The sequence below is a fragment of the Symsagittifera roscoffensis genome, chromosome 6 (assembly GCF_963678635.1).
Source record: "Symsagittifera roscoffensis chromosome 6, txSymRosc1.1, whole genome shotgun sequence".
Classification (NCBI taxonomy): domain Eukaryota; kingdom Metazoa; phylum Xenacoelomorpha; order Acoela; family Convolutidae; genus Symsagittifera; species Symsagittifera roscoffensis.
The window spans coordinates 38167689-38193255 of NC_087067.1; the positions used below are offsets into that span (position 1 = coordinate 38167689).

Below are 25567 nucleotides of genomic sequence, written 5' to 3' on the forward strand. Positions count from 1 at the left end.
TCCCCAACAATTTTTCACACAACTCAACCCACTTGTCAAAAAACCAATAAATAATTCGACCACACTTGAAAATTGCCCCAAACAACAAAAAATGTTCGATCAAGAAGCCATTTTTTCAATGCTCTTCTCTCGATCAGTCAACTTAATACTCAACATTTTCGTAAACTTTTTAACAATATTTAAACTTTTATTCAGATTTCTTTTTGATACCTTTGAAGCTTTTGTAATAATCTTAATCATTTTTTGCAATATTTTTTAAATTTCCTATTCCATATTTGAACTATACCTCCAACTCTCAAAAGCCATTGACCATATTCACAGGTACGAGACACAAAACTTATCTAAATGATACGAACCATTTTTAGTAGAACAGATATTTTTTTACTATTTGTAATTTTTATAACATTTTTATCATCCCTCATCTTGACAATCAATATGCAAATGTATAAAGAAGGCAGTCATAACAAAGCAACAATCCTTTTCATCCTTTTTCTAGAAGAATACTACAATAAACATAAATTTTTTCACTAAAAGAAATCAATAAAAAACCCTCAAAAATTGCTAACCAACAATCACACAGTCAGTCTTCACCGACATCATCCCAAGAAAACCCGACACCACCTACAACTACCCAAAACCCCCAAACATCTACACGAATTTCTTTCCAAGATAACCCATATACCTTTGAAGAACGACACGCTCGCTTATCTGAACCACTAGAACCAGTTCAACGACAAGCACCTCTAAGTGAACCAACATATAACTTGTACCCAACACTTCCACAAGAATTAAGTAGAATACGAAATCTTAGTCAAAATCAAAATACAGTTGAAATAAATAGACAAATTATACATCCACGACGAAACAGAAATTTTCAAACCCCCCGAGTTCATTTTGATATACCCCAATCCCCATCACAAAGTACTCCGGAAAACCCAATTGGTATATTACCAGAAACCCCTACGCTTCTTTCACAACGTAGCACCTCAAGTCTACCCTCAGATTACTTAGGTTCAACACCAACATCTGAACAAATCCGTGAAAATCCCTTTAACCCTCCAAACCAAACATCACGACTACCATATTGGACAACACAATCATTCACACAAGGTGAACCCAATTTAATAAATGATCCATTAGATATTTCTACCGATAAGACAACATCATCATCACTACCAGAAACATTGTCACTACCATCAACACCATCAATAAGCCAAATTTCACCGACACCTTTCCCTTTAAATTTCCCAAATAATCTCGACGCTAGATATCGAGAACAATCATCAACAAATATCCCTCTAAGATTAGACTGGAATACATTCACAGCACCCCCACCATTATTTGGACAGCACCCAGAAAGTAACCGACTCCACAACTGGGCACTTAATAGATTACAATATAGACAAGATATCCACGAAGACATTCGTGATCATAACATCCAAATACTCCAACAAAATAGTCTACAATTAAAATTTGAAATCACAGTTAAACTAAACAACATTGCTCAACATCCTTACCCATTAAACCCACCAAATATAACAGCTCAATCACTACCACCACCATTTATAACAACTGAAGTAATATATAAATACGACAGATATACCAAAAAGACAATTGGTTACATCACATTTTATAACCCATATTCAGGATTATCATACACATGTATATTCTAAAAATATTAATTTTTCTCCAACTCTTTTTTCTAGTAATTTCCGATCAGAATATAAATCCTTCTCCCCGCACAGGACCCCGAGACTTATTAGTCACACATTACGATTGTGAAGAAAATGAACAAAAAACACTACACAAATATGCAATAAATCAAGTATCACAATGCGAAACAGAACCACAAGCTATAGAAACTACAAATGTAATAGCGACACTCTATTCAAAAGCCCGAGCAACAACAGTTATAGGATACAAATTCACAGCAACATTTTCCGAAAAGAAAGTACATTGTTCACAAGTCTCAAATGGAAATAAAAACCGACTTGACCACGAATCATTCTACCAGAGTAATATCGAACGACTTTTACATCTCAATCCCGAAGATTGTAAAAACGAGTTACTCAGAATAAATATCACAAGAAATAAAAAGACCGACAGAAAATTAGTATATTTCCAACTTTTTTCAGATTCTGTACATCAAGCAGAACTTGAAAGATATCAAGGACATATAAAACTAGATGAAAAATACCCATACAAAGGCGCACACGGAAGATTAACTTATGACATACACGATAAACACTGGATACCACACATTGGTATAAATAACCCATCAAACTGCAAAGCAGACACAAAAAATAAAGGATATCAAGAAATAATGTTTTTAGATTGGAAAATACAACTCGAAAAAATACAACTCACACGAGATTTATCTGACAACACAATGATCTATCAAGGAATTAGATTACCTTGTAAAAACGATCAAGGCTATTGTGACCCTACAACACGAACACAAGCAACTATTGTTTGGTTTCCCGAAGATACATGTACAACAATTCAAGTAGCAAAAATACACGCTCGAATGATAAAATTTCACGAGAAATATTTTATACAATCAATTCCATATGAACAAGTAAATCCATCACGAAAACAAAGTACTGATTTTAAAAACATCCACAATATAGAAAATAAATTGACACGTTTTCAGAATATTCTGAAAACAAAACACAATATTCTGAAATATTAGTTGAATACGAAAAAGGTTTCGACATGACCACTGGAAAAATAAAAATTGACCCTTGTGCCACAAGTCATCCTCTAAACGAAGGAACATCATATATACCAGTCAATTTTCAAAAAATTTATGGTCAACCAGGTGGACATCTAAAGCCCCATGACACTAGAAGCACACGTTTACAAGAACTATCACTAATGAATAATTCTTATTTTGGTAATATCCACTATGATATTCACTTAGATATGAAATTAGACTACACAATTAACCGAATTTTCCAGGAAATGTCACTCTCTGAATTAGAAACACTTCACCAACTATGCGAATTAGAACGAACACAAATCCTACAATCACTTGCACTAGCAGTATTAAAAATACCCTACGCAGGATATTTACTATCAGGAAATAGATCAAATTTTTTAGACTACGAAGGAAACATTTTATGGTTTTATACCTGTACCAAAAAAGTATCACCACTATATGTTTTTGAAGATAAACGATGCTATAAAAGAATCCCTATCTTTTATAAGAATAAAGTACATTTCGTTGACACACTTTCAAGACGAACCTATTTCTGGGATACCGCAGTCCCATGTGGATCAGAAAATAGCCACAATGTAGTACAACTGAACCCTGATGAAGATAAATATTACCTTCTTACCCCATACCCCACATTAATGCAATCACTCAAACAATTTTCACCTGAAAGCATTAGAGCTATTGCTCGAAACCCAAATATCGATTTACAATCAATTGGAATATATTCAAAATCCGATATCCAACATCACATTAGAACACAACAATTCCAAGAATTATTAACACAAATGGACACTATACAAAGACAATCAATTGATCAAAACTTACGCAAACTTGCCGAAACCGCAGGATTTGCAGATATCTATACACAAGATGATAGCGGATATTTTAAAGACATAAAAGACTATATATATATCTAAACGGTGAAAAATACCGACCACAAGATATCTCACCCATAAATATCTTTAGCTTTGTCACATTAAAAAATGAAATTCTTGATTTTCTAGGATGGCCCTATTACATCTTAGAAAAATTAACTATTTTATACGCAATGTTTAACTTTATAGGATTTCTCTTTTCACTTTTAAAAGGAATCTATAATACATGCGCTATACACACACAAGTAAATAGACAAGCAAGTGTAGCACGCATACTATTTGCAGGATTTTTTGGAATTTTTTCATCATCAATAAACAAAATTCTTTTAGACGCACAAATAAAAGAATATAACACAAAAATAGCGACAAGACAACACGTACGACGAAGAACATAATAATATAGAAATAACGCCTACAGCACCACAGTTGCCACCCTTACCACATAAGCATCCATTATCCCTAGTCCCACGAAATTTTTGAAATTTAGCAATAACACATAATCCAAATTTTAGACCAAACATATCGCAAAGTCCCATACAACATATAATGACACATCATTCACAAGATGAAAATACATATGAACAAATTATCGAACAACCCCATACCACCGCTTTTCAGTCTCAAAATAATAATTTTTTTAGCCCACGATGAGCCGACAACTTGGATCCCTACACCGCTCAAATTCCCATCCAACCAACCTCAACACTCCAATTACAATAGTTCCACTTTTTGCTTTCCCGCCACCCGATTTCCCAACTAGTAATATAACATCAGGCATGAATTCAGACACTAATTCAAGTATTTCAGTTTTATACTCCATTTCACAACTCAATAACCCTAATATTGAAACCCCTGATGAATTTGCAGACTCCGAACCATCTCCATCCAATAATTTTCAAACCAACTCCTCAGTTTTTTCAAAACCCCCTTTTCAACCAATCCCACCAAGTAACCAACTCCCATCCATTTCTACACCCTCTTATGCTTCACAAGTCACCCCAACCTACTCATTTCATTCAGACCGATCATCCAATTCTCCAGATATTCCCCAAATCTCCCAAGAAATCGAAAATTTTATCACCCTACAACAACAACTATTACACCCTAACATCCCCACTATAAATCAGATTTCTTCCACAATAGAATCCTCAAACCCACCTACCCCTACACCCTCTTCAGCTTATTCTGCATCATTAGCACAATCATCCACTTCCACCGAATCATCAAAAAGCACTAATAGAGCTTATCGCACTTTTTAAAGAAAATTCCCAAACCATCCATTCCCAACCAAACCAGGAACAGCCCGTGAATATATTAATCATCCACGTCACACTAACACGAAAGATTTTCTAGCAATCACCTTACCTTCATTTCCACAATATACTTTAAACACCCCTAACGACACACGTAGTTTTGTAGATGAACATGTTTTAATGCCTACACTTCATTGGACATCATATTATCATTTTACTAATCCCCTTTGCCTACCTTTATCTAATACTCACATCGATATAGAAAGAAATCAAGATATGCTATATCGACTCACCACATCACTCACACATAGACAATTTACTTATATAGGATATAAAAAATCACTAAAAACATTCACTGCACCCCGAGCTAACGAATTTACGCTAGAATATTACGATCATAACATCATACGAACTAACCAAGACCAATTTTTAGATGATGATCGCTTCGCTAACCCACAACTAACAGAAAAATTCTTCATCAAAACACCATATGTATTTACACTCAATATATTTGATCGCAAATTCGACCACGTCATTTCTGAAGCACTAACCGACATGCAAGCTTACGAAAGTTTTAAAGAAAAATTTCAATTATTTTCACTAACCTTCCACTTCCTTGCACCACATGAACGCGATTTGCACTGCTCACACGACATTATGTTACGCACTAAACAAACCCACACATATACATATTATCGCTTCATACAATCATTTTGACCTACACACTCCATCAAGACAACCACACCACCGTTTTCAGTTTCTAAACTCTAAATACACTTCACCATTTTTTCTTAGTTTCACATATTGCATCAAAGATACTAACCTTCACGGCATCCTCCGCAATTATGATCCCATAACCCAAATGTATATATTTTGTCCCATCACGAAGACCTTTAACGCAGAAGAATCCAGACCCTTCCTTATCCCACATGAATTTATCCAACCTATAGAAATCCCAATATTAGAATTCATCCACAATACTAAATACAATCACAAATTATATAACCTCATTCAAAACACACCTTATGAGTTTGCAGTTGGCACTGAAGAACTAAAAACTATTAAAGCACTTCAATTGCTTTGGCCACTGCTTCAGACTAAAAACATCATTCGCATACTAGCAAAATTACTAACAAACTCCGACATAATACACGACATCTTCCCCCACGGTTTTTTCCCCGACGACTAACAGGTAAGTATAATTTATACATATTTTTCACTAATAAATTTGAAATAAATACTAACCATTCTTTATTCATGTCTCATTTAGATTTTTAGTCTTCATCCCACGATCATCTGCAAAAAACAGAAAAGAAAAATAAAGAATAATTAACTTGTTAAAATTCTTCTAAAACTCTATTAATATTTTGCACTAGATAAATATAATAAAATTCATACCAATGTAGTAAATTAATTTATAAATTGTTTCCCCAAAAGCAGTAATTTTAATAATGATGAAAATTTGTAACTTAATTTTTCCCCAAAAACTATGATAAAACAAAAATGCAGTACTAACCTTTTGATATTTTCATTCATTCGCACAAGAATTCTATCCAAACTCGCACAGCTCGCCCACGAAGAATTATTTAAATAATGAATTTCAGTTTCAAGCTTTCACACTCAACAACTCTAACACCCGACAACAAGTTTCAAACTTTCCTTTAACCCGGTTGGAAAGGAATTATATACTAAACAAAACTAACCAACGCAGCTTACTAAACACCACAAATCATAGAATAACAGCATGACTAAGAAAAGAAAACCAACGGTACCCAAACCGGATTAACCCAGTTTAAAACTGGATAATTTATTCTTTTGAAGACTATTATAAAGTCTAAGAAAGAAATAATAAAACACAAAAAAGTCGACAGACAAACCCATACCAAAAACAATTTGATTTTTGAAAAAAGGACACAACCAACGAAACATAAGAAAAACCACCATAAACCCAACATAAAATGTTATCACATAACAGGACCTCTCACAGAAACCGCACGAAATCATTCTCCCACTCCTGGCCTAACCCACCAGAGAGGACGTCCTGAGCATGCTCTATAGCCGGCCCAATCCACCGCGCTACATCCACGCTTTGTGACCACACTTCTATTTTTAATAAGAGGTACTCAAGGGTGAGTAACTCTTCAAAATAACCGAACTAAAACAAAATGCTTTTGTGAAAACAACTAACCAAAATCATAATTAAAAACTGAACTAATAAAAATTTTTATAAAATGTAAACTATACCTTGCAGTATATAGATCAGCACACAACAACAAAGACGAACATCCAAAGACAAAATGACCCCACTACACTTAAAAAAGAATGGCCAACCACAAACGATATGCCGTCCACAATCACAAACTCAAAGGATTTAGAGTACGACTTGACTTCGCAGAAAAGGACTTCATTGAACTAGACCAATGACCACCTCGATGTTCAAGTATACGTACAGATCCGAGTTACAAGGCATTCTCTCCACGCACAATCTCCACGCCATTCCCAGACAAGGTCGAACACAAAAGAAGTTCTCTACATAAAAAAGAAAAACCCGTCATAGCAAACCATTCTGAAATCAAATTGATTTCATTGGGAAACACCATCGTTGTCATAAGAAGACCCAACGATTGAAGCCCCTCACTCCAGCGTCCTGGAACTTCTCTAACAAGAGAAACCGGACAAGAGTACGATGTTCGCCAAATACCAACGTCCATCATCCATCCTTTGAATTGCAGAAAGATAATTCTAAAAAACTCTGTAAAACCCGGATGGGTGGAACCTGATCTAAACTATATTTTATGATTGGATAAATTAGATATTTTACCACTGTAAAGTATTTAATATTAACCAATCATGATCCATCTAACGAACAACCCACTTATTTGTAAGTGCTGAAATTACTTGTAATTTCAGCACCAGAGAGATTTGAATTTAACTTAGAAATTAGTTGCCTCTCCAAGAGAACTTCAGCAGCCGCAATAAACCAGTATACCCTAGATCTATTGAGCCTAGCAGAGACTAGTTAAACAACCTGAGGCTAGATAGTATAAGAGTAAGATTAGGATCGGTATTAGACTAAGAAGTTGCACGAATCTATCCGGCCGAAAATAAGATAGCGTGACGAGCAGACGGTGTACCCTATCCGAAATTACTCTATGAGTTAACCACATCGGTCCTAACTCATTAGAGTAGTTGGTGCCATGTGATCAAATATTTCCAGAGCTCATTGAACAAATCTGAATGATCAATTGTGATATTCTTTAGGTTAAACATACCTTGTTTTGAAGATTTTTCCATGTTTATGATAGTTGTTTCGCGTTCCTTGTAGTGTATGCTAAGCCCAACTTCGTCTCCGTGTAATTTCTGCAAGTATCCTCTCATTGTTTAAATTATCTCTTCTCGATAATAACTAACTAAACGTTGGAAAACAATGTTGATTAAAAAGGGCAAATTACCTCTTTCAGGAAATTTTTGTCTGCAAGTGTTAATTTTTCAGACTAAAGTTGTCTCAAGTTCGCTTGAAAACTCAAGATCGCTTGCAATTTTCTTCAAAAATAGCAGATTGCGTATTAATTTGTTAACAGCATAAATATGTATTTTGTGACGGAGTGAAATTATTTCAGGGTCTAACATTGCTTGAATTTAATTAATGAAATTAGATAAAAAATTAGAAATAGTGTAACAGTAAAGTGTGTTGTTTTTTGTTTGCAGTTGTTCAAGATGGAGAAGTTAAGGCGTGAGAGGATGGATGAGTTGGTGGTGGTCATCCAGTCCAGATGGAGGTGTTTCTTCGCCAGGAAACAGTACAGACTGAAGAGAGCCGCAGTCACTATCATTGCCGCACACTTTAAGGCATATTCGGTGAGCACTGAAGTTATTGGTTTAACAAGTTAATTTTGATAATGTTTGAAGCGTCACTGAATATAGTGAAGACTCTGTTATAGAGTAATGAACGTAGTGAATACTCTTATATAGGTCTTGCTGATTTCTTTTTTTGAGGAAAAAGTCTTGCAATTAGTTCACGCTCAGTTTTGATTTTTCGCGGTTTGACTTGCGATTTCTTTTAAAGTTCATTTCTATTGTTAAAAGGAAGGCAAACCCCACTATCGAACAGCAAAATTGTAAAGGTCACGAAAAACGTGATCGACTTCACACAGTTATTGAAAATGTCTATGCCATTTGGGAGTTAATTTGTTTTTATGCCATTTGGGAAGTTACTCTTTTCAAGTTAAGTTTAATTTTAATTAAGTTCAATTCATTGACTTCTAAGTTCGAAAATGGAATTTAATTTTCAGATTTCCCAGCGAAAAAAAAATCTTTTTATTGATCCAGTTTTTTCAAATTGGGTTGATTTAAACAAAAAAGTGTCAATCGTAAAGTGTTCTTCAAATTCAAAGAGCTTTGAAGCCATCTATGTTTCTTCGAGAATTGAGATGTTTCGTAAAAACAATCCGTCTTTCTGTTTCCTTGCGTTCATTGACTCTTTGCAAACTGTCTGTTGGCTGTGTTTACAATGAAAATCCGCATACTTTGTTCTGATGGGTCAATTTGACTGTCTGATGACTGGGTGGTGCAAACTGTGAGGGGAGGGGGTCCTTGGTCTGTTTTGACAATTTTTGAACCTCAGTTGAATTGTGAGATTCAAGTTTTGAGCAATGATATGCTCCTTGGAATTAGGGCGTAGGTTTAAAATTGGTTAATTCTGTTAAAATTTTTGCAGGCTAGGAAGCAGTACCTTGCAGTAAGAAACGCCACCATGACCATTCAAAAGTACGAGAGAGGTAGAGCAGTGCGAAAAGTGTGGAGGAAAAAATTTAGAAGATATGCCATCCCGGTCATCTGCAGATTCATGTGGAATTACACCGTGTACAAGTATCTCACAGGGTAAGGACTCCATATATCCCTAGTTCGATCCCACTTTGGAACTAGTGATTTTCAAATTTATCTATTTCATTAATGCCCTGACAAGTTTTTGAAATGGCTACTGTTATTTATTGTCATTTTTGTCGCTTGAAAATGTTTTGAAGGCGTTGATATTTCTTTGAAGATCATTTTTAAGTTCTAATTGAGTTTCTTTCAAAGTGTGGCGAGTGAGTGTCCTTCGATGTCGCCCTTGGATAACAAATGGCCAGAGTGTGAGATTGAGTCACTGGAATCGGCGCATGGGCAGATAAGAGTATTGGATCATCAATACAGGGTAAAATTGAAACATTATTTCATAAATGATGTTAAATGTTACCGAAACGAGAACTGAAAATTAGATGAAAATCTTACTGACGAGATTAGGTTTCTCTGATAGTTTGTGAGAAAACCATAACTTGATTTTCATTAATTCAATTACTGTTTGAAGTACAAGCGAGCAAAATTTTGCTCGGAAATCATTCGGAGAGATATATGGATTGAGCATTGTATATTAAAGCACTTATTTGTTTTTCAGAAAAGTTGAGTTTTTGAGTATTGCATATTTAATCAGGATTATTACCTTTTAGTGCAAGATTTACAGAGATAATAAAAGTGAGGATGAGCGAAGAGTGCTGGGAGAAAAAGCAACCGCCAGTCTCATTTTCAAAGGCAGAAAGACGATGTATGCAGCGAGGTGAGAGGAGCTTCATGACATTGAGTTGAACGTATTGACCATTAACCCATGACTGGAAACAAATGTTTCCATACATCGCGGAAATGTCTTTTTATTTCTGTTAAGTTATGACAACTCTGTGCTGATAAATTGTTTCCTTCGTCACCTCGTTTTATTTGGCGATGCTGTAAAATATGAATCATTTCTGTGGGTTTTTTGAGAGAAACAATTTATTGTTGCATCAAGTTTTGCAGTTACAACACTGATTGTGGATGGAACAATTTTTACACTTGCCAGCTTTGCTAATTCGAATCTGATATATGTTTTTTTATTATTTCAACTTTTAGAACTGCTTTTTTATTGTGTTGCCGCTAGTGTTTGCGAAGCGCAGCTCCGCCTCTGTGTATTACTTTTGAGACAAGTAAGGGTATTGCATGCGGTTAGTAGACTTTTTTGCAGTAAATGACTTTGTCCGCAGATTGGTCAAATTTAGAAATAGTAAATTTAGGTTCCGTTCACAATGAATTCAAAGTTTTTTTGCGCTTCCGGCATACTTGATCTCGAACAGGTCTTATGTTCGAATCTAACTGGGCCTGTTTTTTTTCTTCTAGCGGGAAGTATTCGGTTTCTAAAAAAATGTCGGCTTGTTATTTGTCTGCTTATGTTTTGTCGACTTAGTTGTCACATCGTACAATTGTTTATTTGCTTTAGACAAGTTAAATTATAGTTATTCGTCTTGTTTAAGGTTAATGAACGCAGTGAAGACTGTTACACAGGTCTTGCTGATTTTTTTCGTTTTTTTTTTCAGGAAGCGTCTTAAAAAACTATAACTACAGATGTGCCTTCACACATATTGATGCAGTTATGAATGCATTAAGGAATATATCCACCTTTTGAGTTCAATTGAAATTCAGCTGCTGAAAGTGACGTAATTAGCACTCTTCAAATACGAACGTGTTAATGGCGCAAAAAAACGTGAACAATTTCTAGTTTCGAAAGTGGAATTTGATTTTTGGATTTCCAGCGGAATAAAAACTTTACCTTTTAATCCAGTTTTCTAAAGTTGGGTTAATTTTATAAAAAAGCGCCAATCATAAATCGTTCTAGAAATTCAAGGAGTTTAAAAGGCATCTATTTTTTTCTTTGAAATTTGAAATTTTCAAGAAAGTCAGTGTTTTTTATGCTGACTTGCGTTAATTACGATTTTCCTTTCTTCGATTGATTCTGTTGTGGTTTACTTGTGCTGTTTGTAATTCTACGAACCTGGGCTTTGTATTTTTCTGCTCACATGACTTCGGATTTTATTTTATCGGCTTTGTAACTCAATTTTGAGTCGTTTCAAGGAAAACATAATTTTTATGCTTCCCTCTGAATCGCACCAAATGCTAAAAATTTTAATAGTAATCATAGTTTTTCGTGACAACATTTTTTCGGTTTATTTTTGTTTTTTCTTTTGCTTTAGCGTGATAGGTTTCAGCCTATGAAATTGGCTTAATGTCCTCATATTGCGTCTTTCGACGAGCGAAAAATTTTTGTATCGCAATTGGTCGAAGCTCAGCTTCGCATCTGCTTTAAATGAACCAACAATAAAGTTTCATCAGTCACTGAATAAATTTAGACTCAGAATGCTTTAGCGTGGGCGAGCCTTTCTTGGGCGATCATCTCGCAATGGCTGTGAATCCGGGCTGGCCGGAGTTGACAAACAGTCCGAATGCAGTTGTGAAGTTCAGTGAATACGTCAGCAAGTTCAGTCGAAACGACGCTAAAGTAAGATGCATCTGCAAGATTTTTTAAATGGTATAGTGCGATTAATTAGGATTCGGTGAAGACCTGTGTGTGGGAATAGATATAAAATAATTAATTGTTGATTCCTTGTGTTCTTTTCAGTTGGCTATGTTTTCAGCTTCAGTTCATGCGTTTCGGTTTTCTTTTCACTATGCGAAAAAACCTTGTTACGGCAATTTTACGTAATAAGTAGAAGATTATTTTGGCGAATAGGCAATCTCGAAAAATTTAGCTTTCGAAATCTATAAAATAGATTTTGTGAATGATGAACTTTGTTGTGCTTCAGAAAGTTCTACAGGGTCAGAATAGAATCATGGTCATCACATCTAACCATGTGTACTTCTTGGACACGAAACCACGTCCCTCAGTTAAGGAGTCTTTTCCTCTGTTCAATCTCAGATCAATCTCCTGCTCCCCCTACAACGACGGAGTGCTAGTCATGAGAACAGTAACCAGGGCTAAGGTCAGTTTCAGTCAAAAGCCAATTTAAGGCAAAACTAAGGTAAAATTATGGGATTATTCCCGATTGTTCCTATCGATGCAGTTCAATAATATGACAATCACATCCTTGATCGTGTTTCAAAGTCCAAAGCAATTTGTCACTAACTCGCTTACAGTTCTCCTATACTATCCTTGTAGACAATGGTATGAAAAACTCATGTGATTTTTAGCCTGCTTGTCGCAGCAATGCAATTAGGCTTAATATTTTAGGCTTAAAGTCTATTGGGGAATTGAATTATCAAACCTTTATAAACAAAGTGAGTTTTACTTCATGTAAGGTTTTATTTTTCATCACCATCACTTATCATAATTATGAGTGTCTCCAGGAGCGCAAGTCGTATCTGAAGCGAAATCGAGAGCTAGGAGACATACTCATCTCAACAGAACATCTCATCGAGATAATCACTAAACTGCACATGGAGTTCACGATGCTCACCAGAATGAAGATCCCAATCGAAATACTGCCCTCGTTTGCGGTCAATTTGTCAGACAAGCAGCTTCAAATGAGGTTGGATCGTTACTTCAATAAAAAGCACTGCGAGCTCGATAGATTGTTTCAAAAACTCTAAAAAAAAGCTTTCAATCAAATTCTATAAGTTAACTGTAGTAATTCAAGTGAAATTCTATTTGCAATATTTTTCAAATATCTTGCGAATAATTTATAAAAAGTTTTGCGGTCAAGATGAACGTTACCGTTGGAGAAAACAATTCGTTTTGTTCTCAAAAGCAAGAGTTACCGAGAAGTTGTAAAGCAAAAGAATTAAATCCTTATAATTATTTATGAGTAAAATCATACTCGGCACTTTCTGCAGAGGCCGAGATGCTTTTCCTGGCTCTGAGATGTACCTTAATTGCTTGTCATACTTTTTTCTACTGTGTTTTCAACGGTGGTTCGACGTGAGACGCTGAACTGAATTGAATGTACATTAAGACATTTTGCAGGATTTCAGTTATAATTTTTTATTTCACTAGGTTCGAAAGACGTCAACACTCGTTGCTAGTTGAAGATGACGGAATTCAAACGACTGTCCCGTCTGCAGAATTGAACGGGCATCAAGATTATCAGGGTCACGTGATAGATCCCAGACAATCGCCTTTGAATGAGTCACTCGAACGAATTCCAGAGGAGCAACTAGAAAGTCCGGAGATCACGAAAGTGAAGAACACAATTACCGTTATTACATCATAACCAGATCACGAAAACATAGTAAGACCTCGATCTCGATAACATATCAAGACAAATCATCCATTGCAGAAATTATTCCATGATTAGTGTTTATTGTCATCAAATCCCACAAATTTTTATGCTTCTATAGTTAGACGGATACGCCACAATGTTTAACTCGATATAAACTCTTGAACTGTTTTTACCGCATGAAGGTATGAATTGAGATTTTTCAAGACTTGGCTGAGCTGATTAGAAGTTTTGCCCATCAATTTATTTCGTTTGTCTATCATTTTAATTGCGAGAGCAAGTGACTTGTAATCGGGATGTAGACTTTTTTCTTATAAACATTTTTCTTACAAATTTTATAAGAAATACGTGCAGTTAGTTTCACTTGAAGGCTGATATGCTCAATTTCTTGAAAATTTAAATAAATTTTCCTATTTAATTTTAGGTACTAATTAATTTATTCAAATATAATTAAAGAAACATGTTTTTTTTTTCATGATTTGTGGTATTCGTCCTAGTTTATGTCGACTGATTTTCCGTTTTTTTCTAATGCAATTTCTGTATCCAGTATTAGTTCCAACTTGTTTCTTTCCAAATCTTTGGTTTTTATTCGTGTTTGTTCAAACAGTTTTTGGACTATAATTGAAGACTGAACGAAAAATATATGCTCAAAATCAGTCAGTAAATTAACATACTACAGAACAGTCTTCAATTATAGTCCAAAAACTGTTTGAACAAACAAGAATAAAAACCAAAGATTTGGAAAGAAACAAGTAAAAAAAATTTTAGTTCAAACGGGTTCGGATTCTGTTATATCGGCTTAGTCGCGTGCTTTAGGAGGGATAGGTAAATTTTTAATGCTGCTGCATAAATGTTTTCAATGCTGCTGCATGTTTCAGGAGACAAGCGTCGAGTTTTTATAAATGTATCCCAATTTTCCTCGCTTTTTTTTGTTAAGGCTGTTATTGAAATTATCCTAGATAAATGTATGAAGTTTTTGTTGAAGCAGTTTTTCAATTTTCGAAACATTTTTTTTTCAGCTGCTTTTCAAAAATATATTTTTTCTTCAATATCTAGTAATGCAATTTTATCGCAATTGTTGCGAAGCTCTGCTTTGTCTTTGTGTAGATGTTTAACTACAAATGCATGTAAAGGCCATATAAAGAAGCCGCCATCCAGCCCGCTCCAGAAATAAACCTAGTAACCACTACTCAAACACATTCGGGCGAAGAATACGCATTGTTTTATCTAAAAAGCGAAAAATTTCATGAGATCAAATTGGTTCAGTTTTTCATTTGTAATTGTTTGCGAATTTGGCATGCTAATTACGCCGTTAATAGTAACAAATTCAAGAAAGTTTAAATTTCAAAAAATCTTGAAGTTATGCGAAACCGGAATAATATGAATAGAAACGAAGACACTCAGAGCTTGATGAAAGGCTAACTGGACACTACCCTTTTTTCAGTCTGCCTGATATCATTCTAGCCCAGAACATTCTACTCTAACTACAAACTTACTCTATACGGATTTGCCGGCCGCATGATGAACATGATCTTTTAAATACTCATTTAGTGGGAATGATAACGGCACCTTTTAACTCAAATCGAGTCATTCAGTTGAATGGAATGTTGAGAAGACTCACGTCAATTTTGCGCTCAAATTCTGAAGTTTGTCACAATTAACAGGTTTTAACCACCAATTTGTAATATCTCGTGTAAAAAAAAACGAAATAAAATTTAGCCATCATCAATTTTGTTTGGACTAACTATAACCAAAATGAGTCAAATTGCTTGGTGTCTCTCTCAGCAGAATCGGAAAAAGTTTTTGATCAATTCCCACAAAGCATTCACAAGAGGTGAGGGTTCCTTAAATGTAAAATTATTATTTGTCGAAAGTTTTTAGATGATTATTACGTTTGCGATATGCAAGGGTATTGCAATCGGGTACTAGGTTGTTTTCCCTTAATTTTTTTTTCACAGGACTCATTCTTCTCCTCGACTCATTCATCTATAAAACTACTACCATATAAATAGTAATTAGTTAAAGCCAGTTTCAGGTTGTAATTACCTTTTCGAAAGCAAATTCTCAATTTTTTCGGGTACGTCGTTTTCGTCCTTTTTTATGTCGGTTTATTTTCAGTAATTTTGAAACGCCAAGTTTTCAACCTGGTTGGGGTTTTGTTGTCTTACTTTTTAAGGCATGGCTTGGTTCAAATAAAAAAAGTTTTTACTATAACTGAAAATTCACCAATTTGTAAATGTACCATGTCTGATTTTGAATTTTTTTTGAAAATTTTCTTTGGCTTTTTAAAATTTGAACATTTTCAGGTGATGCTATATCGACTTAGTCAATTTATTTTCCGTAGTTTTGAGAGAAAATTATATCTAATTGCGATTATGTGTTTTTCAGTTTCGATTGGTCGTCAAAATTTTACTTATGAAATATTTTATGAAAGTTTTGATTTTGCCTAAACATGTTTCGACCCAACAGTTGTTGCCGCGAGGTAAATATTTTTCACAATAATAAATGCTGTCTATGAATTGCATTCAATACAAACATCAAAGTTTTGTAGCGGTAATTTTTCAACTTTTTTTTCAAGTAATTTTTTCCAACTTACTTTAGAACTTTTTTTTTACTCTTTCCATTCACTATCTCCTAGCTGAATATGTTTTTTTTTGCGTCGCGATTGTTGCAAAGCTCAGCTCCGCCGCTGTGTTTACACTTGTGATAGCAAGAATGTTGCAACCGAGCTCAAGACTTCTCCCGTTAAATAATTTTGTTTCAGAGTATTCTTCTCTTGATGGGCGCATGCCCACGACGCTATATAAACCCATTGAGAGGGGGTAAGGGCCCCCCTCGGAACATTTGACATTTAGCCAGCTTAACGTTCTTCAAAAACTCCCCGCTAGAATTCACTAGCTTTTTGCATGCGACCCTAGACTCCGGAAATAATAGAGATGTGGTATGAGACTTCTAGTAACGCCTAAGAGATGAGGTATGATGCTTTAAACCGTTTGGCACATTTTTTTTGCTTTTGAGAAAATTAAAAGTTTTATAAGTTGAAAAGAATGGATTTTGGTATCAAAAATGAAATTCTCTTTGGGTAATATGAAGTTCCTTATAGTTAAAAAGCTGAAAATTTCTTTTTTTCAGAGTTTTTTTGATCAATTCCCACAAAGCATTCACTAGAGGTGAGGGATCCTTAAATGTAAAATTATTATTTGTCGAAAGTTTCTAGATGATTATTACGTTTGCGATATGCAAGGGTATTGCAATCGGGTACTAGGTTGTTTTCCTTTAATTTTTTTTTCACAGGACTCATTCTTCTCCTCGACTCATTCATCTATTGACATGCTCAACTTCTTGAAAGTTCAAATAAAACTACTACCATATAAATAGTAATTAGTTAAAGCCAGTTTCAGGTTGTAATTATCTTTTCGAAAACAAATTCTCAATTTTTTCGGGTACGTCGTTTTCGTCCTTTTTTATGTCAGTTTATTTTCAGTAATTTTGAAACGCCAAGTTTTCAACCTGGTTGGGGTTTTTTGTCTTACTTTTTAAGGCATGGCTTGGTTCAAATAAAAAAAAGTTTTTACTATAACTGAAAATTCACCAATTTGTAAATGTACCATGTCTGATTTTGAATTTTTTTTTGGAAATTTTCTTTGGTTTATTAAATTTGAACATTTTCAGTTGATGCTATATCGACTTAGTCAATTTATTTTCCGTAGTTTCGAGAGAAAATTATATCTAATTGCGATTATGTGTTTTTCAGTTTCGATTGGTCGTCAAAATTTTACTCATGAAATATTTTATGACAGTTTTGATTTTGCCTAAACTTGTTTCGACCCAACAGTTGTTGCCGTGAGGTAAATATTTTTCACAATAATAAATGCTGTCTATGAATTGCATTCAATACAAACATCAAAGTTTTGTAGCGGTAATTTTTCAACTTTTTTTTCAAGTAATTTTTTCCAACTTACTTTAGAACTTTTTTTTTACTCTTTCCATTCACTATTTCCTAGCTGAATATGTTTTTTTGCGTCGCAATTGTTGCAAAGCTCAGCTCCGCCGCTGTGTTTACACTTGTGATAGCAAGAATGTTGCAACCGAGCTCAAGACTTCTCCCGTTAAATAATTTTGTTTCAGAGTATTCTTCTCTTGATGGGCGCATGCCCACGACGCTATGTAAACCCATTGAGAGGGGGTAAGGGCCCCCCTCGAAAAATTCTGACTTTTAGCCAGCTTAACGTTCTTTAAAAACTCCCCGCTAGAGTTCACTAGCTTTTTGCATATGACCCTAGACTCCGGAAATAATGGCAGTTTGTTAATGCCACCTTTAGATATTTTTTCTCAAGATGGGTATTGGTCATTTTTTGGCTTTTTCCCAACAACCCAAAAAAAGGATAGCACCTTAGAGATGTGCTATGAGATTTCTAGTAGCGCCTAAGAGATGAGGTATGATGCTTTAAACCGTTTGGCTCATATTTTTTTTGCTTTTGCGAAAATTAAAAGTTTTGTAATTTGAAAAGAATGGATTTTGATATCAAAAATGAAATTCTCTTTGGGTAATATGAAGTTCCTAATAGTTAAAAAGCTGAAAATTTTTGGTTTTTTTTTGGTTTGATAAAATTTTTATTTTGTAGTTTTACCGAAAATTGTAGAAGTTTGAATTTAGATCTGTCCTACAGTAGCTTAGGTCATATATAGCAAGTAGGGAAGTCTGAACTAATAAAATGCATTGTAATCTGCCGCAAATGCTCATAATTGTTTGTAAAAGATACTAAAATTGCTGAAACTAAAAGAAAAAATCATAAAAAAATTTAAAAAATATATATTTTTTTTAAAATTCAGATTAACGATCTTGCAGGATGCTCTGTGGGCCTCTTAGGACCCAGTAGAGGAGCATCCGACTGGGAATAATTCAAGAAACGGGAATAAAAAAATCGTTGTTGATTTATTAAACCATCCTGTCCAGTTTTGACTCAGCATTATAAGTGCGCCCGAAGGGCGCATTGTCATCCGAAAACGTTTTCAGCTGCCCGGCCATCCATTCAAAATTGCCGGAGTGTGCGCAAGCGCATATTCAGACTGAAAGTACGCAAAAATCATGCCAAGTTAGGGAGGGTGGGACGCAGACCTGACTGGCTAGGTCCCGTCTGTTAGACATACTGCAACAGACATGTTTTGAGCATGTTAGCATTTCATATTTTATCTGTCTTATTGTTGTACTTTAACGCTTAATTGATTTTTTAAAATTTTCATCTTTTTATTTGTTTTGGGCCTATATTATAACGGCTTAGGAGTCTATCTGTGTTGTTTGATGAGCGTTACTTCTTTTTTTTCGGTTAAGCAGCGTTCTTATTTGGTTTCGCAAATTGTGTAAAATTTTTGATTGCTCAAAGAACGAAATATAGTTTTGTATGAGTTTTTCTATAAATGTGGTATAATTACGATTTTTGTTATGCAGTTTACAGCGGTAACAGCTTCATGTGAAACTCAATTAGTTCTCAAATATAGTGACAAGGCGTTTTTTTTTTTGATAAACTGTGGGGGGATAGTTAAGATGTATAACATATACATATAGCAAAGCTGCAGTACATCCGCATGTTAAAGATGATGATTTTCACAGGTATTTTAACTATATTTTTGTAAAGAACTGGCTAATCACGTACTTCACTTGTTGCTGAAAAGGGCGTCGAAAGACTCTAGGGTACGTAATAGTTTATTTGATTTGCGAAGCGTACAGAAGAAAAAAGTATGCTCAATCTGCAATTGGGTGCCGAACGTCTTACACATCTAATGTACCGAAACATTCTTCTAAGTTTAATCAATGCAAAGCTTGTGATATAGTGTGTACTTCTTTTTTTCCAACCGAAGTCGCAAATATTGTTGCGACAAAATGTGTTCATTTTGATCAATAACCAGCTATTAAGTACAGCCAAAGCTAAGGATATTATTACAGACTATTATATTACAAACAGAACTTTAAATTCAAGGTATTATAGATCTGTAGCATAGAGGTAGGGAAAGAGACCTATAACAAAATAAGAAGGTTCAAACCTAGGCAGGGTCGGATGTTTTAAATGATCTTTTTCGGATACTAGTTAAAATGCGTCCGCTCTATAAATTGCAGCATGTTAGTTGGTAAATTTTTTTTTTTTTGATAATTGACTGCTAATGCGTCATAATTGGCTTGCGTCACTTAGCAATTATGTATACTCATAATTAGCGTGCGCCACTTAAGAAATTTTGTAGAAGTTTTACTCATTCAGTTTTTGCCAGTTGCGTTATCGGTCACATTTTTGCTTGTGTATGCGAAGTGCAACTTCGCCTCTGTGTTAAATTAAGTCAGATCGTTCACTTTCTCCTTTGCTTTTTCCTCAGCCAACCAGAATTTAGTATTTATCATGTTGGCTTGCTGCTTAAGACTTCCATTGAGTTTCAGGAGAGTGATTTTTCAATGTTTTTTTTTGGGTGAAGTTAGTAAAGGGTTTTCGACTGATTATTTAACCGAATTAGTTTCCGAACTCTTGTCAGTAAAATAGTTTCCGACTCTTGATTAATTGGTGACATAATTCATCGGAGAAATTTTGCCAGAAGTTTTGTAAACGCTATCTGTCAAAAGAAGGAAGTTGCATTTTTGTTTAAAAAATGTTTGGTGCAATAGACATTTCCGAAATCCTAAGAGGAAATTTGTGACCCTTAAAATTGCTTGAATCAAAACATTTTAGGTGGTTTTAATGAAACTTTTGATTGCTTAAAGAGCGACGTGGAATTTGTTCTGTTCATTTTTCCACGAATTATTTGGCGATATGCTTTTTGATTTGTTTTATGGTTGTTTTGCTTGCAAAATCGGAAGATTGTTCCATTTGTTATTTTTTCCGGTGGTTGCAAAGAATACCAAATTGCTGAGGTCATAATTACCATTACTGTAATGCAGTCTACAGTGGTCATAAATGTAAATACAATATCTATTTTCGAAATTTAGCGGAGAAGGGTTAAGATTTACTTATACTACAAAACTGTTCAATATCTCGATGTTGATATCCTCAAGTAGTTTTAATTTTTAATCGCAGTTTTGTCTAAAGGATGTTCACAAAAACTAGTCAAATACGTGCTTCTCTGATGTGCCTAAAACAAATGTGGCAGTGAGAATATTCTTCTGCTTTTTGATTGTTTTTCAGAAATATGATCAAATTGTGATTGGTTCAAAATTTAACTTATGATCAAAAAGCAACGAAATCTCCGAGTATGTCGAAGTGTAATTGAACGAAGGGAACATACTTGGACAAAATGAATAAGCCTCTCACTCAATTGATTAAGCGACGAGAACGTTCACTTGCGTACTTATTTTCAACTAATCAGAAACTAGAATTTTTCGTGTTCGCTAACAGCTGTAATTACCCATATAATTAGAGGAGTTAGATGGTTCATATAGTTAATTAGGGAAGAAATTGATCACATGGCACCGGCATTTATTAAATTGAGTGCCTCTGTTTTTTTTCGTATGGCGTAAAACTGATCAAAGCAGTTTTTCTTGACTAAAAATCATGTTTGCATTCAAACCGAATATAACCATTTTTTGAGGTCATTTACCCCAGTATGTTCTAATCACGAATTGAAGTACTTCAGATATTTATTGATTGAATGTTTGATAATTTGACTGCTATGCAGTGCAATCTGTTTACTGCTGAAGCTAGAACAGAGAACGTTTTGCTGTTACTTAGAATGAGAGGAAGTTCACTTTGTTTTTATCGGCATGCCATTTAAGACCTTCAACGATCCGATCTATGGGCCAATAGACTTGGATGTCAGATTGGTAAGGCTCATAGACACTGTTCAGTTCCAACGTCTGCACTATTTGAGACAACTCGGAGTTGCTTACAGTGTTTACCCAGCAGCCTCACACACGAGATTCGAGCACTCGATCGGGACTTGTCATCTTGCTGGCGAATTGTTAGAGAGCCTGCTGAAAGTTGCGAAAGAGAATGAACAAGTTAAACGAACGGAAACTGACGAAACTATTGGGATTGAAAACGAAAGTATAACGGATGAGCGGGAACGTTTGATCAAGGTCGAAAGTCCTTTTAGTGACCGAGATTCGGCTATTGGGATTGAAGTACAGAGTAACGAGCAGGAATCTCCGATCGAAAATCATGATCAAGATTCTATTGATGCCTGCAGCATTGTAGACATTTTATCAGATGACAAAGATTTACTTTGTGTTAAAATGGCTGCTTTGCTGCATGACTTAGGCCATGGTCCGTTTTCTCATTTTTGGGAAAGTCTTATTAAGACGCACATAGAAATACTCAACGAAAACAGCAGCAAACACGAAATAAACGAATTTGTTCATGAAGAAATGACTATAAATCTTATCGAAATGATGTTGAAGGAGAATCCAACCATTCGAGAAGAGCTGGAGCTGAACGAAGATGATTTGGAATTTGTTCACGAATTAGTTTTATCGAATAAAAAACGAAAGTCAAGCAGAAGCAAAAATCCTTTGAAAAATTTCTTCTACGAAATTGTATCGAACAAGCAAAACGGAATTGACGTTGATAAATGGGATTACATACGCCGCGACAGTCACCATGTGGGAATTAACACCAGTTTCGAGTTCAAAAGACTCCTGAAGCTCTGCAGGGCTGATAATACATGCAGTGATAATAAAACTCACATATCGTGGCCCGAACGGGAATTCGACAACGTATTACAGATGTTCGAACAACGGAAAAGATTACATAAAAAGGTGTACCAGCATAGGGTCATTAAGCCAATAGAAAGACTGTACATAGAACTCTTCAGAACTGCCAATGAATTTCTAAAAGTTCCTTCAAGTATGGATCCAGATGTTTCACTGCCAATTTTAGAAGCCCACAAGGATCCGTATACCTTCGTGAATATGACAGACGGTATACTTCAGGCTATCAAGTTGTTCAATCATCCTAAAGCTGAGATCTGCAAAAGAATTTTGCGTAAAATTCAGCTGCGAGACATTGGAAAAATAGTCTGTGAAGCGAATGTCGACGAGTTAAGCAGCTATAATAAATCATATCTACGAGACCTGAGAAGGAAATTCACTTCGTACTTGCAGCTCAAGTCTATGAATTTACAGGGCGATCAAATTCTGAAAAAAGACGAACTAGATATCCAGTTTTACAGGACTGTTCTGGATTTTGGCATGAAAGGACAGGATAACCCGATGAACTATGTGTGGCTATATTCCAAAGACCAGAATAGCCAGACTGAAATGGCCAAAAATCTGGATTGGGAGTACTGGGATAAAATGACTCCGAAAAAAATCAACGAAAACAATGTATTTCTATCCGCAAACTGCGCAACGGTTGAGCAAGTAAAACGAGTGGAAGAATTGTTTGTGGATTTTTGTTCTGAAGAGAAAGGTATAAAACCGGTGTCAACCTACGCTGTTGCGCGACAGCGTTCAAAGCAAGAGGGAAGTACAAGAAAATTATTTTTGGATCAAGTGATATAATTGTTGTTGATATTTATTTAGTTTCCAATTCACTAATTCGTTTTTTTGGAGCCCAATATTTCTCTTCCGATGAAATGTAGTTGAAATAGCTGATTTACTCATGCGTAAATATAATGTTAGTAGAGAAATTTTGTGTGCTCTGCGCTCAAACTTTGCTACTCATTTGCAAAATTCAATTTCTCACTGAGTGAAATTTATCAGGTCAATCAATTGCATAACTTCTTACTGACAGCAATTGAGCGCTGCTATGTAAAAGAGAGTTTACAATATCTATAGGGCTTTTCTTTTGTTAAATTATTTGATCGTGCTAGGAACTTCTGAAAAAAAAGCGAAAAGGTCCCGTAGAATTTGGGAATAAAACAAGTGGTTCCGAAAAAATAACGCAGCGGGGGATAAAAAAAACACACAAAATAAATAAGAATCAGAAATAAAGTCAAGCATATTTATTGGTCTGCAACTCATATATTCTCAACCAACAACAGCAGGGGCGGATCTAGGATTTTCTCGAGGGGGGGGGGGGGGGGGGGTGGTGGCGGATTTTCAAAAAGAAATCGAAAATTTTGACCTTTTTTTAGGTCGACCAAATTGATTTTTTGAGCTCTCCCAAAGCACTGTTTTGCCCCTACTGTTGCAAAATTATCTGCGCCACAGGCTAATTTTTGAAAAAAAACAGTCAAAAAAGGCGTTTTTAGGCACTTTTTGGAAAACTTTGACCAAAAAAATTGCGTTTTTTCGGCGCGCGCTCCCCCCTCAAAATTAGTAAATATTGGCGCCAAAGGCGCCTTTAGAAAAATTTTAAGGTCGATCGGCCAAAACTGGATTTATTAAAAAGTACCAAATGGGGGACCCTTTGGGTCGGCAGGGTGTCGAATCCCTGAAGGGGGGGGGCGTCCGCCCCCCCCCCCCCCCCAAATCCGCCCCTGAACAACAGTATTCAGTTTCCTTGCTACTAAAATACCTCTAATGGTTCCTGCCATATATCCATAAACGGAAACAACAATACTGAATTCGACAGTTCGTGCAAAGTTCCATATTTTCAATATTACAAATAAAAATATTACTTCAATATCAGGGTAAAATAAAACCGTGTAATTTGTTTCCTGGCTTGCTTGCTTGCATAGCAATTGTTGTCTTGTGAATCGTCATAGTGTTTATGTTATAGCCTCTTTTCGGCCAGCGCATCGATTATTTCGGGCAAGTAATGTGTTTGTTGACACCTTTCTAACTGTATGTTTTGTGTTCTCTTCGCTCATATTTTGTGCGTTTTCGTACCCATTGCACTAGTATAAATGCTCACTGATAGAAATTTATCGGGTCAATCAATAGTTAAAGATTGTTCTGAAAGCGTCTAAGCGCTGCTGTTTCTGCAATGTAAGCGAGAGTTTTTCAAGTTGTTCGTAGAATATTCGTTTTGAGCGTCTATGTGCCTTGATTTTTAATCGAAGCTAGTAGCAGCAAGATATCGCATGCTCACCCTAGTCGACCAAGATTTTAGAGCAAGAATCTTGCAAGAATCTTCAAAAGATTATGTCTAACTTTGAAAGATCTTGCAAGATAGCCATCGTGCAAGATAATAATAATTTTGTAAGAATATATGAAGCATTATTTAAGAGAAATTGAAAGTGCAAGGGCAGCGGAGTAGCAATCGTGTAAAAAGCTTTTCCACCAGAAAGTTTTTTTTGTGATAGGGCGTAGTGATATCCTTTAATTTTGGTTGACTAACAACTCTAATCTCTAGCAAAACATCAATTAAAAGCAACAACCGTAAGATAAATTTTATGTTTTCGAATGATTTTAATCGTTTCTGTTTTTGCCTTAGATGTATAGTTCGTGATGATCTGCAATTGAAGCAAGCTGACAATTAAAGACACAAAGCATAAGCTTCGTTGCGGTTGATGCAAGCTCACAATTGGAATTGCTCGAAGAACAACCTTATCAATTTTGAACACATGTTATTTTTTTCACACAATTACCATGCTTAAAACTGAAAACTCTGTAGTTTTTTTGAACAGATTCACGGCAGTTTTTTGGATTATATCTGTAGTCTTTTGGATTATTTCTGTGACCCTTAGCCTTTGGTTTATCAGTTTGAAATATTTTCCTCTTCAACCATTAAATTAGCAGCAGCTCGTGCGATTATCAATGGGCCACTTAGCACAGGAACTTCCTGTGAGATAATTTTATCAAAC

At 35.2% G+C, this 25567-nt stretch overlaps 2 protein-coding genes across 4 annotated transcripts in view; both read left to right on the forward strand.

The window, feature by feature from the left end:
• Positions 1-14181, forward strand: part of LOC134847543 (unconventional myosin-Ia-like) — a 75778-nt gene extending 61597 nt beyond the window's left edge. For 2 of the 3 annotated variants that reach the window (XM_063864602.1, XM_063864603.1), the window contains exons 17-24: positions 8556-8705; positions 9565-9728; positions 9927-10041; positions 10334-10440; positions 12054-12186; positions 12491-12667; positions 13032-13213; positions 13678-14178. In XM_063864602.1, the coding sequence (XP_063720672.1) occupies positions 8556-8705; positions 9565-9728; positions 9927-10041; positions 10334-10440; positions 12054-12186; positions 12491-12667; positions 13032-13213; positions 13678-13894 (1245 nt within the window). In that variant the 3' untranslated portion in view covers positions 13895-14178. Of the gene's footprint in view, positions 1-8555; positions 8706-9564; positions 9729-9926; positions 10042-10333; positions 10441-12053; positions 12187-12490; positions 12668-13031; positions 13214-13677 lie in introns of all 3 variants that reach the window. The other variant, XM_063864604.1, reaches the window with a different exon arrangement.
• Positions 14182-21483: 7302 nt separating this feature from the next.
• On the forward strand, positions 21484-23650 carry LOC134847643 (deoxynucleoside triphosphate triphosphohydrolase SAMHD1-like). Its single transcript, XM_063864795.1, has one exon. It carries the CDS (start codon positions 21642-21644, stop codon positions 23376-23378), a length of 1737 nt encoding a protein of 578 aa, XP_063720865.1. The 5' UTR covers positions 21484-21641; the 3' UTR covers positions 23379-23650.
• Positions 23651-25567: the final 1917 nt, after the last annotated feature.

Coding starts and splice junctions, on each gene's coding strand:
- LOC134847643 (XM_063864795.1), top strand. CDS start 21,642: ATGCCATTTAAGACCTTCAACGATCCGATCTATGGGCCAATAGACTTG.